A 15,259-nucleotide genomic window follows, 5' to 3' on the forward strand; every position below is an offset into this window, starting at 1 on the left:
GTTCAAGTTTGTCCGTTGTGTTTTGTTTCGTTTAAAAATATGCAAAAAAATATACATTGAGAGAATCTAATCTCGATGTTCTATGAGCAGATCCGATAAGCTTGATTGATAATGTTCGTCTATTGTCTATCGATTGTATAACTTAGAGTTTCCAAAAAAGAATACCGAAAAATTCGAAGTCTGGTACGTTTAAATAACTTGAAATGATATTCAGAAATGAATTTCACAGTATCGTTGCCGCGCCATCTCTTATCAATTACTGATTCACCACTGAACTGTATCTTGACGTAAATTTCCCAGTAGTTTGACTCACCTTTTGCCTTGGAAATCACTTGGCGAATTGACTTGTTCACGTACGGTAGTGATCGTTTGGTCGTGCAGGCAATATTTTTTTCTATCAAGTGAACAGCGATAAAGGAGCCGAGACGTGTTTTAAACTGGAACGAGATCAATTTCAGTGTGTTTAGTGCGATATGGAGGCGATATCTAAGCGCTAGAAGTGTGCAGCTCGCGGAAAACCACGCAGCAAATCGAGAAAATCGGATGTAAGTAAAAGTGACAACGAGTGAAATCTTTATTTTTGTGTCGTGTGAGAAGAAGAAATTGACATGGCCGCCGAGTGTACGTGTGGCGTTTCCACCAAGTGAAGTAGAAAAACCATAGAAATTGGATGAAATGCGCACGGTTTGGTTTTGGTATTTAGAATTTTTGTTAAATTTGACTTTCTGCGTAATGTTCTGGACATAATGGAAATATTAAAATTTGTTTAAAGCTCCCTTTCAAATCCTGAATTGGCCGAATAGATTTTCTTTATGAATTGACGAAAATGTTTAAACAATTCATCGTGTTTATATTGGAAAATCCGATTTTAAAATGATAGATGTGCGCATTTCTGCATTTTTCACTTTCATATAGAACGAAGTTAATGATATAGCAATTGACGTAATTAGGGAATGCCACTGAAGTGAATTGGGTTCGTGAAACTTCGTGCGGCGTGTGTTTTGGAATGGAGAAGCCACTCATGCGGTTTTTTATGACAGAAAGTTGTGGCGGTAATCTGATTTTCGGTATCTATGTCACATTCTTGCGCACGTGAACAGTGAGCAGTAGAGTCGAACTTCGGCGCCTTGTTTTCAACTAATCGAATTTAAGCTTGGTTGGATCGCGTCTAGGTTATTGTCACTTGCAGGTTGGCAGTCGCTGCACAGTTACAAACAGTATAAAAACTCAGTTGAGTGCATCTGTAAATGCTCCGCACATGATTACCTGTGAAAACGTCAGTCTTCCTATTTCACTAAATATTCTCAGGTTGAGTAGCGGCCAATGTGTGCTGAAGAGCGAATTAGGTCTAGCTGACGGTGAGGGACACATTGAATGCGGGTCCTTATTGCCTTATTGGTCGTTTGCAATAGGAAACCGGTTTGCTGAGCGGGATGAAAGGTGTTAAAAGTATGCAGCTGGCTAATTGAGGCTCTTCTTGGACTGCTTGAATTGTGGGGAGTTGCAATAACTACCAGCCTGACACTCAAAAACCAAGAAAATCGGTTAAAGGCTCTGAGAGAAATTCGCTGCCCAAATAATGTAACCAGCAACGGCACCAACAAACGTCCTTAGTTAATGTAGTTAACTGGGAAGAGCCGCAGCTGCGAGCACTCAGGCCATTATTAGGCCCATTGTACTATCCCCGTAAGTTGCCTATTCAATGGCTTCCCGCCTACGGTATTCGCAGGCTTTAGCGAATCTGAGAACATTCTCCAGAGGCAGAGAGTGTGCAGATTCTTCATTGAAGAAAACCTGGCTAAGGTGTCTTCGTCTGAGATCTGAGGATGCCGGGCAGCTGCATAAAAAGTACAGGGCTGTCTCCTCCTCACATTGGCTGCACACAGCCGAAACCACTACCCCAATCTTTTCCATATGGTAGTTTAAGGGGCAGTGTCCCGTCAAAAGCCCTACTAGGGTTTTCATGTCCCACTTCTTAAGGGACAACAAAAATGCCGCTCTAGTGGCTCTAGGCTCCTTCACAAGGATTTTCGCTTGCCGCCAAGAGTCCAAATTTCTCCACTCGGTTGCGTGAATCCTTGCAATTTCACCCTTCAGAGTAGACTTGACAGTAGATGGTCGGATTCCAAGAGTTGGTTCTGGCCCCACCTTTGTGAATCCAACCCTCGGCGAGCCAGTCTATCAGCCCCCTCATTACCGGCGATGTTAGAGTGCCCCGGCACCCACATCAGGAATGTTTCGTTCAGTCGGCCAAGTTTCAGCAGTACCTGATGACAACTCCACACCAACTGGCTTGATATGTTGTTGCCATTTAGTGCTGACAATACCGCCCGACTGTCGGAACAGGTTCGAATGGTGCGACCCCTCCATTTTTGTCGCAGCATTCTTCTGCTGCCAATGAAATGGCATATATCTCCGCCTGGAATATGGTCGTCATTTTTCCGAGGGGTCGGGCCAGTTCTATAATCGGATTCCCCGAGAACACACCTGCACCCGATCCATCCTCCGTGACTGAGCCGTCGGTGAAGATTATTAGGTCTGTAATCTGAAAAGACTCATGGCCACTTGTCGACCATTCTTCTCTTTCGGTGATTACGACAGTGTATGTCTTTTCAAAGACGAATCTGGAAACCATATGATCGGTCGGCATCAAGGCTACCGGATGTTTTTCAAAGAATTTCCAAATAGACGCATGCCTGTTGGATTGGCCGCCTTTCCACACCCCAATGGTATTGAGCCTATATGCGTCGTTGGCTGCTTTCCGTTTCACCTCCAAGTGAATGGGGGGTAAATTTAGGATAGCTTCAAGTGCCGCAGTCGGCGTAGTACTCATTGCTCCAGTAACACTTAAGCAACCTTCTTTTTCTTCTTTTTCTTCAGCCTTTGTCCCGTTCACAAGCGGGGTCGGCTCGTCGTGATCGGCTTCGCCATTTGGCTCTATCGAATGCCTGATCTGGGTGCAATCTCGAGGCTTTCAAATCCCCATCCAGCGTATCAAGCCACCGTTGCTTAGGTCTGCCTTTTGGTCATTTACCATCGCCTTCGATGTTCAGACCAATCTTGGCAAGTGAATTCTCGTTTGCACGAATTGCGTGACCATAGCATCGAAGACGCCTCTCTCGCAACTTTTCCACGATCGGTGCAACCCCATAACGATCACGGATATCCTCATTTCGGATGTGATCTAAACGTGTGACGCCATTAGTCCAACGTAGCATCTTCGTCTCCATTACCGCAAGACGCCGTTCATTGTCTTTTATGGTCGGCCAACACTCAGAACCATAGAGAGCGACTGGACGGACGACATTGCGGTAAATTTTAGATTTGAGACGTTCGTTGATACGTCGATCACAAAGGACACCAGTTGTGGAACGCCACTTCATCCAGGTTGCGTTAATGCGTGAAGCAATTTCATAACGCAGCTCTCCATTAGCTGATAGCGTTGACCCGAGGTATTTAAATCGCTCAGTTCTGGGCAGATCACTGCCGCTGACAGTGATTGTGCCTGTTTCATGGGGATCGGTCGTCAAAAATTCAGTTTTGTTTAAATTCAATCTGAGACCGTGTTGCATGAGGCGATCATTCCATTTTTGAACAAGTTGCTGCAGATCATTTTTGCTATCAGATGCTAGGAAAACATCATCTGCATAAAGCAGTGTATAGGGCGCTGGACGTTGGATATCCCGTGTGACGGTGTCCATAACAAGGACAAAGAGGAGTGGTGAGAAGGCACTTCCTTGATGAACTCCAACAGAGACACGAAGCGGTTTTGATACACCCGCCATACTTCGAACTTTACTTTTCGGATCGTGGTAGAGCAGTTGAACCCAGCGCACGAGTTCCTCTGGCACGAAGTGTTGTCGTAAAGCATACCAGATGAGTTCGTGTGGTACACGGTCAAACGCTTTCTCTAGATCCAGGCAATGTAAAGAGGGCGATGCTTCTCACCGTGTTTCTCCATGAGTAACCGCGCAGCGTGTATTGCGTCAGTAGTTCCGCAGTTCTTGACAAATCCGGCTTGATTCACGGCTATTTGAACAATTTCGCGAATACGGTTGTCAAGAATGCGTTCAAAAATCTTCATGGTATGGGAAAGTAACCGCATCGGATGGTAATTGAACATTCTGCTGGGCTACCTTTCTTTTTCCATATTGGAACAGTGGTACTTTCTTGCCAGTCAGATGGTGTTCTTCCTTCCTGAATAACCCGGTTAAAGAATTCACTGAGCCACAGTGTTGGGTCCCAGCTCTTCGCTTTCCAGAGCTCAGATGCGATGTCGTTAGGTCCTGTTGCTTTCCCCGATTTCATTTGTTTTATTGCCTCCTCGACTTCAGTTGGAACTGCTCCAAATGTCGGCAATGATTGTGGAAGTGGAGGATGAGCAAATTCTTCAGTTGAAATCTGCTCGAAGTATTCTCGCCATCTATCTGTTGCGGCTCGACGGTTGGTAAGCAAAGTACCATTCTTGTCATTAACACAACAGAAGTGTTCGATATCCTGTGTGCTTTCATCACGGCTTTTAGCAAGTCGATACAGATCTCTCTCGCCATCCCGAGTGTCCAGTTTATCGTAAAGATTTTTGAAATGGTTCGCTCGGGTGACAGCGACCGCTTTCTTTGCTTCCCGGTTGGCATTCTTATAAATTTGCCAATTAGCAGGCGTTTTATCGTCGAGAAATTTGTGGTAGAGGCGTAACACTTCAGCAACCAAGTCTCTGAATCTGCGTTAGCAGCTTCCTGCTGTTAGCAAAGTTTAGTGTTGGCCACCAGACGATGCATGCATACATCAAAATGGGTTTTATTATGGATGTGTACATGCAATATATCCGTTTAGGTGAAAGTCCCCAGGTCTTACCTATCGCATTCCTACAGCACCAGAGCAATCTGCAGGATTTCTGGTATTGTTCCTGGATATGATGCTTCCCCGTTAACTTGGAGTCGAAATGTACTCCTAAGTACTTGACTGTTTGTGCCAGCCGGATTTCCGCCCCTGCTAAGGTGGGTAGCGTATAGCTGCCCCACCTGACGTTCCTAGTGAACATAACTAGTCCAGTCTTCCCAGCGTTCACCGTGAGTCCATTGCGGAGGCACCAGCTGTGGATTACATGCAGAGTTGCATTCAAGCGGTCACATACTGTGTCCGTAAACTTGCCGGTAATTATTACGGCTAGGTCGTCCGCAAATGTTTGCGCGAAGACTTTTTTTGTCCTCCAGGAGCCACAGCAGGGTATCCATCACCAAGAGCCATCACAATGGGGAGAGAACCCCTCCCTGTGGGCAGCCCCTGAGACATCCTGCTTCAATAGACTTCTGGCCGACCGATATGTGGATTTTTCTCCACTCTAGCATGTGAAGGATCCAACTGATTAGTAGCGATTCGATTCCATGCTGTCTTGCCGCCTCACAAATTGCCGCAAATGAGGCATAATTGAAGGCACCTTCGATGTCCATGAATGCGCTTAAGGCGTATTCTTTATCGGACATCGCCTTTTCAATTTTTGCCGTAAGTTCATGGAGTGCTGTCTCCGTGGATTTGCCTTTCTGGTAGGCGTGTTGCCTATGGTGAAGTGGCCATTTAGAAACAAAAGTCCTTAAACCGGTTTCGGATCGGAAGTTGCGCCGACTTAAATTGAACATTTGTGGTTTAACCGAATAAAGATAATGGGGGTAACTTTTTTGTTGGTGATTTGCCTTTTTCTTCGAACTAGGCGTCGATCATGGTCCACGAGGGTCCTTAAACGTTGGTAGGATGAAAGCCTATGAGTTATGTCACACTATTAGTATGGCATCAGTCAATTCTATCGTATATCCACAGATATGTTTTCAATTTGTAATTGAGTTTCCACCATCAGTTTTGTGAGGTGCGTTTAACTAGTGACTGACATTTCGGCTGGGACCTCTAATAATCGAGCTCTGGAATGTACAAACGTTTCTGGGCGACGATATAGGATCTTTGCTTGCTCCAATTTCAGCCATGTAGGCTAGATATTCTGGTGTTAAGCGAGGTACGGTGCTGATACTTTTGGTACTACTCCTATCCATCTTGCGAGATTAAGCTATTGCACTCTCGTGTTCCCCCCTAAGTATTGAAAAACGCCGAATTAAATTATTTGTGGGCATTTTCTTTTGATAATTCATCATCAACGGCGCAACAACCGGTATCCAGTCTAGGCCTGCCTTAATAAGGAACTCCAGACATCCCGGTTTTGCGCCGAGGTATATCCCTAAAGGCTGTCTGGCGTCTTGACCTCCGGCAGAGTCTGCCTCGTCTTCTTTTTCTACCATAGATATTGCCCTTATAGACTTTCCCACCTGAATCATCCTCATCCATACGGATTAAGTGACCCGCACACTGTAAACTATTGAGCCGGATTTTATCCACAACCTGATGGTCATGGTAGATTTCGTCGTTATGTAGGTTACGGAATCGTCCACCCTCATGTAGGGGGCCAAAAATTTTTAAAAACCCGTCTCCGAGGAATACATGGAGATTGGCAAGATCATTGTCTTGTACAGTAAGAGGTTTGACTCTATGGTGAGACGTTTCGAGCGGAACAGTTAAGGATCTGTTAAAATACCTCATTAAGTGCACACTCTGATCACTCCGATCTGTTGAGTTTCTGCGAAATTTATATTTCATTATGTCAATAAAAGACGAGCAAGGTTAGAAGTTACTAGTCACATAGTCCCTTCAAAATACAATTTGAATTGTGGTAGTAATTGGGGCAAGAAAAATAAGAGGTAGCAATTTGCTACTCCTTCAAATCCCTTGCAGACTTAGATCAGAATTTTGCTCTCCATTCAATGCCATAACTTCTCAATAAGGACCTCTGAGTTGGGGTTTATGGCATGGCATAACATAATCCGTAATGGAGTCTCGATCATTGGCACGTCTGCCTTCTGATCAACGTGCCCACGGATTTTTCATTCTTTGTAGTTTTAGGCCAATATACCCCAATATAACGCAGACATGAGTTGATGGAAGCTCAAGGCGGAATCTTAAAGATTTACGAGTCAGAGGAAGTAGCAACCAATATTGGAATTGCTGTTTTTACGTTTTGCATTACGTTGTAGTTCTCGTTCTTTCTCACGGTAATGGAGCTTTAGCGCACCGCGCTCACACTCTCTCGCAAATATCAAAAGGGGTCTTGGTTCCTAAGACAGGTTCTGGGACTTAGTCAAAATCCTTCTGGGATTTAAGAGTTAAAGCCACTTTTGATTGTCGTCCAGTGTTATTCCCAAAGCAAGAACGTTTTTCCTTTGCTGGATAACAGTAGGATTGTGAAAACTGCCCTGTGAACAAACGCAGTAGTAACACGCAAGCGAAGGTAACCGACCAAATGGATGTCCCTTTCGAAGCTAATGTCAGCGCCCTACTTGTTCCGCACAACCAAAAGACCACTCCTAAGTCTACCAATGATCGCGATATGTGCTCAATGCACCGAAAGCCGCAAATTTCCTATTTTTGTTATTATGATTCTTAAAATCATGTTTCTTCATCACATTCGAGCATGGTTCATCTTCATCAGCAGAGTTCATCTTGGCATTTAGATCACTCAGTAGAATGTTTCTCCTGAACTATAATACATTCAGTTGCTCATAGAAAGCCTTCTTCTCCTTGATGTGTATTCCTAGGTCGACATTATTCAAACGACTGGTTTTACATCATCGACTGACTACAAAACTGTGAAACATTTCATTGAGGCTGAAGGGGCTGCTCCGGAAAATACCCAGAAGATCCGTTGCCGAGTTCGATTAAGCAGACCTGACCGTTCGATGCGCAAAATGGTTACAGTATGGTAAGCTGTCGATGGTCTATATCGAAAGAAACGTCAACAAACAACAGTGGACTTAATGGGAACCACCTGTTTCCATCATATTAACGGTGATGAATTTACGTTAAACACGACTGGTCTTCTTTTTCTTCAGCCTCTGTCCCGTTCACAAGCGGGGTCGGCTCGTCGTGATCGTGAACAGTTTGTAAGCTGAAATAGGCTCTGTTGGCTGCCAACAACTGTGCGTGGATTTCATCATCGTAGCTGTTATCGGCTGTAATTTTCGACCCCTAGATAGGAGAAATTATCAACGATCTCAAAGTTCTCTCCTATCTTTATTCTTCCCGTTTGACCAGTGTGGTTTGATCTTGTTGGTTGGTTGGTTTTTGGTGCTGACGTTGCCACTATATATTGGGTTGGGGAAAAAGTAATGTCGTATTTGTGACTGAATTTTAATGCTTTATTTAACATAACATTATCCGATTTAAGTCAAATATGAGCCGTTTTGTTCGCAAACTTGTTGCCATTTAGAAGGCAAGTCCATTATCTCCCTTTTATAAAACCCCCCCTCCTTATTTGCAAAAAACTCAGACAGCCAGTTTTCGCAAGCCTCTTTTGAGGCCAACTTAGTAGCACCAAGAGCGTTTTGCATGGACCGGAAGAAATGGTAATCACTTGGTGCCAGGTCCGGACTATACGGTGGGTTTGATAGGACATCCCATCCGAGCTCCCGTAGCTTCTGGCGGGTCATCAAAGATGTGTGAGGCCTAGCGTTGTCCTGGTGGAACAGAACACCATTCCTATTGACCAATCCTGGCCGCTTCAAACGGTCAAGTTGCTCACCATTTGGCCACCATTCCTATTGACCAATCCTGGCCGGTTCAAACGGTCAAGTTGCTCACAGTAGGGGACCGAATTGAGGGTCTGGCCATAGTTGAGCAGCTCATAGTGGATGATTCCCTTCCAATCCCACCAAACACACACAAAATCTTCCTGGCCGTCATTCCGGGTTTAGCGATGGTTTGGGCCGGCTCGCCGCGCTTCGACCACGATCTTTTTCGATTAAGATTTTCGTACGTGATCAACTTTTCATCACCGGTCACCATCCGCTTCAAAAATGGGTCGAATTCGTTCCGTTTCATCAGTGCATCGCAGGCGTTGATTCGATCCAAGAGATTTTTTTGCGTCAATTCGTGTGGCACCCAAACATCCAGCTTTTTTTGGAATCCAATCTTCTCCAAATGGTTCTAAATGATTTGATGGTCCTTACCCAATCGAGCCAATGATCACATGCCGGTCTACTTGGATGATTTCGATGATTTTATCGGTTTCTACGACGATTGGCCTACCAGTACGGGGTGTATCTTCGAGATCCACTACACTAGAACGAAATCGATCGAACCAACGTTGTGCTGTGCGAATCGTTACAGTATCGGACCCATAAACTTCACAAATTTTTTTGATCGCTTTAGTTGCATTTTTGCCTCTCAGATAATTGTAAAATATGACGAATTTCTTCCTTGGTGGACTCCATTTTTGACGCACTATAACTTGATACTGAAACGTAGGATCATAAAACTGTCAAAGAGACACCTGTAGCCCAGATTGTCGTCTTCAAATCGCCGTATAGTATGACCCGATGCGATAAGTACAACACAAGATATGTTTAAGTGTCGCCATCTATTGACGAAATACGATATTACTTTTTCCCCAACCTAATAAAATTACGAAACCGATCATGACAAGCCGGCCCGGCTTGTGAACGGACCAAACCAAAGATCTATAAAGAGCGGGTAATAATACGCTGTTTCTGCATGTTGAGAGACACGACTAAATCGCATTAGTCGTATCACAGCTTATGACAAACCAGGTTTGATGTTGTTGGTTGGTTGGTTTTCCGTGCTGACGTTGCCACCGTATATTTTGTCTTGCCTTCATTGATGTGCAGCCAATGATCTCGCGCCACCTGCTGGATCTGGATGAAAGCAGTTTGTACGTCTCGGGCTGTTCTTCCCATGATGTCGATATCGTCAGCATAGGCCAGTAGTTGGGTGGACTTAAAGAGGATCGTACCTCTTGCATTTATCTCAGCATCACGGATCACTTTCTTGAGTGCCAGGTCAAAGAGGACGCATGATAGGACGTCTACCGGCGTTTATACCGTCACAAATATTACTATTTTATATGATTGTTTACAGTTCGTTTTCTTTGTTTCACAGACAGAGGTTTGCTTTTTAAGGTTTTGTGTAAACGCAAGACCTTATTAAAATCGGTTTACTGTCTGTCCGTCTGTCTGTCCGTCACACACATTTTTCTCGAAGACTGTTGAAGCGATTGACACCAAATTTGGTAGAAAAGTGGGAACTGTGAACGCCCACGCATATAGTGAGTTACATCCTTTTATGTCGGATTTAAGGGGGGGGGGGTCCCCATACATGCAAAAAGGGGGTGTACATTTTTTTTCATCGAATATAGTCATGTGGGATATCAAATTAACCGAAACCGGTCTTAGTTTTGATATTTATTGAAAAGGTGGGGAGTGCGGGGAGTTGAAAATGATCATTTTTTTTAACGAACCCATTGTCAGAAACTACCCAACCGAAAAATCTGAAAAAATCAGGGGCTGCCACTATATGGTGCCTAGGCTCCGAAATACCCTCCATACCGATACCTGTTCAAAATTACTATAATTTTTAGTAATTGATAGGAAAACCCCCTGAGTTCATCCTAGAATCACAAAATTTGCAGCAATGTAGGCTACAGCATTGAGCATGATCCTGCCAAATTTAGTGAAAATCGCACTATTACTAACAAAGTTATACTAGGTCAGAACTGTACACTGAGGGTGCTTACTAACTAAAAGTAGCCTAAGACTTAACAGTTTTTCTTAATCTAAGTCATAAATTATGTGATATATAAATTACACAAGGCTGAAAAATGGAAACAATTTAAAAGCTTAAACGAAAAATAGGGGAAAGACATAAAAACTCCTAACGACCTAAAGTTAGACTTAAAACTAGGGCTTAAAACTAATGTCCCGTGCGTCTACACGCCGGGAGAGATCTGAAAAGGAAAAATCATTTGCCAAATGACATTATGAACAACAAAAGCTGCATCCGTTGCTCCCAAATGTTTTTGGAGGCAGATGGTGCTGCCATAAATGAGTTGAGCTGTCGCCCGAGGTCTGGTAGGCTGCAATTAAAAAGCTCCTGGGCTTTGCTGTCTAAGGATGGAGACGTCGTCGATGAGGCGGCCGACGGGTTGGTGTGCATTCCGCGTGCGGCTTGGGCGTACGATACGCCCGCGTTGATCCTTGCTGAGTTTAAGCTAGGACGGGACTGGCCCTGCGCTGGTTTCCTGAAATTTTGAAAAGTCCTGCAATTTCGATAATTTACGGGATGCTCCTTAGATCCGCAGTTAATGCAGCTTGGCTTCTCCTCTGTGCTTTTCGTGCATTTGCCGGGTGCATGTGAGTCCACACATTTCACACACCGGTACGGCATAAAGCAGTTGGCTTCAGCGTGGCCGAGGCGCTGGCAGTTCTTACACTGCATGGTACGCTTGTTGCGTACAGCTTCGAAGCGCACTACTGTATGCAGTAGTGTTTTGGTTCTCGCGAGTTTCGCGGTATTGAACCCGGGTTTAAATGACACCAGCCAGAGGTTGAGATCCCTCTTCACCTGGATGGAGCGTTGGGTCTCGTACTGGCGGATATCGGTGGCGTCTAAGAGGCCAGCTTGAGCGAGTGCGGTCATCACATCCGTCCTCGGATGGAAGCTGTGTAGAGCACGAAGGATCATGTTCACAGGCTTCTCGCACTTCGGTGTATAAGAGAAGATAATATAATTATTGGAGGGACCTTTTCGCTCGCTCGCTTTTTTGCGTCGTTTGATGCGGCTTGAGTGGTTGAATGGTGCGTCGCTGGCGCTGAGGCGACGGACGGTTGATGAGTTGCAGCTTGGTTGCTCTCCAGCTGCGCGATCTGGCTTCTAAGCTCTGCGATGGTGCGATTCTGCTGGAAAATGATTCTATTCAGTCCAGCAATCTTCTCGGCCGGCGGGATTCTGAGGCGGCTCTCTCCTCTTCTTCTGGCGCTGAGTCCAGTGACCCTTCAGACAGCGCCTCGTCCGGTAATGGAGCGGGTGCTGCGCCGTGCTTCTGGCGCTTGACCTTCACCCATTCGGCCATGGTGAAAGCTAACCTGTGGAAATAAAAGAAAAATTAATAATTTAGCAAAGGCGGATACCTAAATGGTTCGCAGAGTGGAATGTCTGAACGCCGACCGAAATGACCGGCCGGCGCAGCTGTGTCGAGAATCAAGATGCCTTCTCCCTTGTAACTTCTTCCTCCGGGAATCACGTCTGACCGTGACTCGACCGTGTCTTCAACTGAATATGAACTGAATCTCTTTATAAAAGAAATACACAAAACCTTTTATACCTGAAGCGTCTAGCTTCCGGTTTCCCGACTTGTTTTACATGAGTCAGTTCTCTTGTGTAAAGGGTCCGTCCGATGGATACTCTACAGAATAAGTGAAAATAAATGGAATTCTTCAAAAGCTCAGTAATAAAATGTTCTGATTTGAAATGAGACATAACATAAACGTAAATTTATCTTAAAGATATCCATCCACAGTTTTACTTATTAAAAGTGTGGTGTTTTGGAACCTAGTTACTGTGTAAGATTGTGGCTTTGATTTTAACTCAAATGAATCATAAACTTAACATCTGTCATTATCCTTCATTTCTTAACATTTTGTTGTTTTATATATTTCCAGATAACTGCAATCATGTCATAATTGAATGGGTCACAGTCATCGACCATTGTTCATTTTAAGTTTTTGTTGGTGAAAAAGAGCGTACATATAACAATCAGTTATATTTGAACGAGAAGACGATAGCAAGCAGTGTTCGCTGCAATCCTGTAAAATTTACAAGTTTTCCAGAACTAAATCAATCAACATGGAGAAAAAGGAACAAGAAGTTGCCGAGGAGTATTTATCCAGCTTGGCCGATTTGAATTTAAACAGCAAACCGTTAATAAATATGCTGACGATATTAGCCGAAGAAAATATTGAATTTGCACCGGTTATCGTGAAAGCGGTCGAACAACATATTACTAAGGTTTTTAAATTTATCCTTTTTTATTATGGTCATCTACAGTATTTGAACAGATTGGGTGCTGCTTTGTGTTATTTAGATTGCGTAATTTTACATCGAATGCATTTCGGTTATAGTTCAGGAATTAAGTGATGAGCTGCAGGATTCTGATGAATAGTGAAAACACGTTGATTTGTGTTTCCATTTGTAGTAATCAACAATCGTTTTGAACGCAATAATAATGAAAGTTTATCAGCGATTGAAGAGCAGATAGTGGTGTTATACCAGAGTCACACGCGACAGACGTTAATTATTGGGATGGTTGTAACTTTGCCTATGATCGTCATGATCAATAAAATCGACTCCATTTAAAAAGGATTGACATTCCACCAGATTGAATTGAGAAAATGGAGGATCTTTGCAAGATTAATACTTGAGTCCAGCTGAGACCGTATGGCACCTGCTAGAAATATTCGCAAAGCAACTACGGTTCTTATGTGTTTTCATGACAAGCGTCCCATTTACACAATTTAAATAAAATACGAACTGTTTTGAGATGTCTTTCAAATGTCCACCTCGTTCGCAACTAAGAATGTATCCTTTCACATAACCTTGGTTGGTTGACATGCATCAGTGCCATGGACACTCTACAGATGCTAATTTTCAAAGTTTCTACTGTTTGAGTGGCTGAGTGACAAGTTGCTTCATCTTGTTCAAAACCATATATTGTCCAGATTGGTAATGTCGCGATATCACTCACCATTGACCGTGCCTGAGTGGTCGACGTTATTGAAAAAGCTACCGTCCAATTACATCATCAGCATGAAATGCACACTAAACAGTTAATTTTTGGGAATGTAATGGAATTTCGGTGGTTGCTTCAGGATGCTCACTTCGTCAATTATGTTTATTTACGAATCCAGCTTAATGGCTCAGCATGACGTTAACGTAAATTCTTGCGCAAAATACGCCATATTTGAGAAACGCCTAATTTCTAGTAACGATTTCGGTTTTGTCTCACACTCACTATGTACATTGGCCTAACTGGTAAAATTATGTATTAGGTTGGAAACTATGAAACGGCTGTTGAATAGAAATGAAAATCAAGAAGGGCTATTTTCACATTATTTATTAATTGAAGTAATAAAAACTTGTTGTTTCTTTTTCGTTGGTGTGGGTATTTATTCTTGCAAATACCGATATTTCGGGAACCACTTGTTCCCTTCATCAGTGCTAACAAGTCAAATATCGGTCGAGAGTTTTCTGCTTTAATTTGGTTTCGTAAATTACGAATGGTACTCAGCAATATTATGAACATACTTAGTATCATAGAAAGAAATTGTTAGCACTGATGAAGGGAACAAGTGGTTTCCGAAATATCGGTATTTGCAAGAATAAATACCCACACCAACGAAAAAGAAACAAGTATTTATTTCTTCAATTAATTAATCGTTGGAAACACCGCATAATTTCACTCACATTATTTATTATTTTTAATCAGAATAATTTCCATTGGCATCTACTAATTTCTGCTCTCGATTGGGCAAGTCATAAATGCCTTTTTTAAAAAAATTTTCATTTGTAGAGTTAATAAACAATTCAAAGTCTTTTACAATATCGTCTTAGTTATTGTATTTTTTTTTCTTAAAAATCATTCATAATTACGGAATGAATAATCGGTCGGTGAGATGTCTGGCGAATATGGAGGATGTGGTAAAAGTTCGTATTTTAGAGAATTTAACTTGTCAACAGTGATTGAAGGTTTATGTGGTCCTGCGTTATCTTGCAGTAACATTGCGCCGTGTCGATTGATTGCTGGTTGGTTTTTCACAAGTTTCTTATGCATGACATCAATTTCATGGCAATAGGACTACGGTAATGATTTTGTCTGGTTGTAGGGAGCAATAATGGACCACTCTTTTGGCATTTCGCCATATGGTAACCATAAACTTTTCATGGAATTTCGATTTAGGGGTATGTCCGGGCGGTGTATTCCTATCTACCCATTTGCTTGATCGTTTTCGATTGTCGTACAAAATCCACTTTTCATCGCAAGAGATGATTTGGTGTAAAAACGGCAATCGTGTATTGCGAATCAACAAAGATGCGCATTTGCTCTTGCGGTCGACCATCTGCAGTTCTGTCAGTTCGTGCGGTACATATGAGTCCAACTTTTTTACTTTGTTTATTGCACGCAGATGTTTCAACACAGCCGTATGGCTAGTCCCTAGCTTAGCCCCAAGTTTACGAGTAGTTGTGTCTGGATCGGATTCAACAGTCGTCCTTAATTCCTCGTTATCAATATGGGCCGGTGGTCTTCCTCGAGACTCATTGACGATGCTCAAATTGCCAGAATGAAATTTTTAGAACCAAGATCGAGCATTTT

The 15,259-nt window shown here is 43.2% G+C and overlaps 1 protein-coding gene across 1 annotated transcript in view; it reads left to right on the forward strand.

Annotated features, from left to right (window-relative positions):
- Positions 1–336: 336 nt before the first annotated feature.
- The window catches only part of LOC119654934, a 46,047-nt gene continuing 31,124 nt past the window's right edge, over positions 337–15,259 (forward strand). The window contains exons 1-2 of the mRNA XM_038060586.1: positions 337–545; positions 12,552–12,897. Of these exons, the coding sequence (XP_037916514.1) occupies positions 12,736–12,897 (162 nt within the window). The 5' untranslated portion in view covers positions 337–545; positions 12,552–12,735. The remainder of the gene's footprint in view (positions 546–12,551; positions 12,898–15,259) is intronic.

This window comes from Hermetia illucens, chromosome 4 (assembly GCF_905115235.1).
Source record: "Hermetia illucens chromosome 4, iHerIll2.2.curated.20191125, whole genome shotgun sequence".
Lineage (NCBI taxonomy): Eukaryota > Metazoa > Arthropoda > Insecta > Diptera > Stratiomyidae > Hermetia > Hermetia illucens.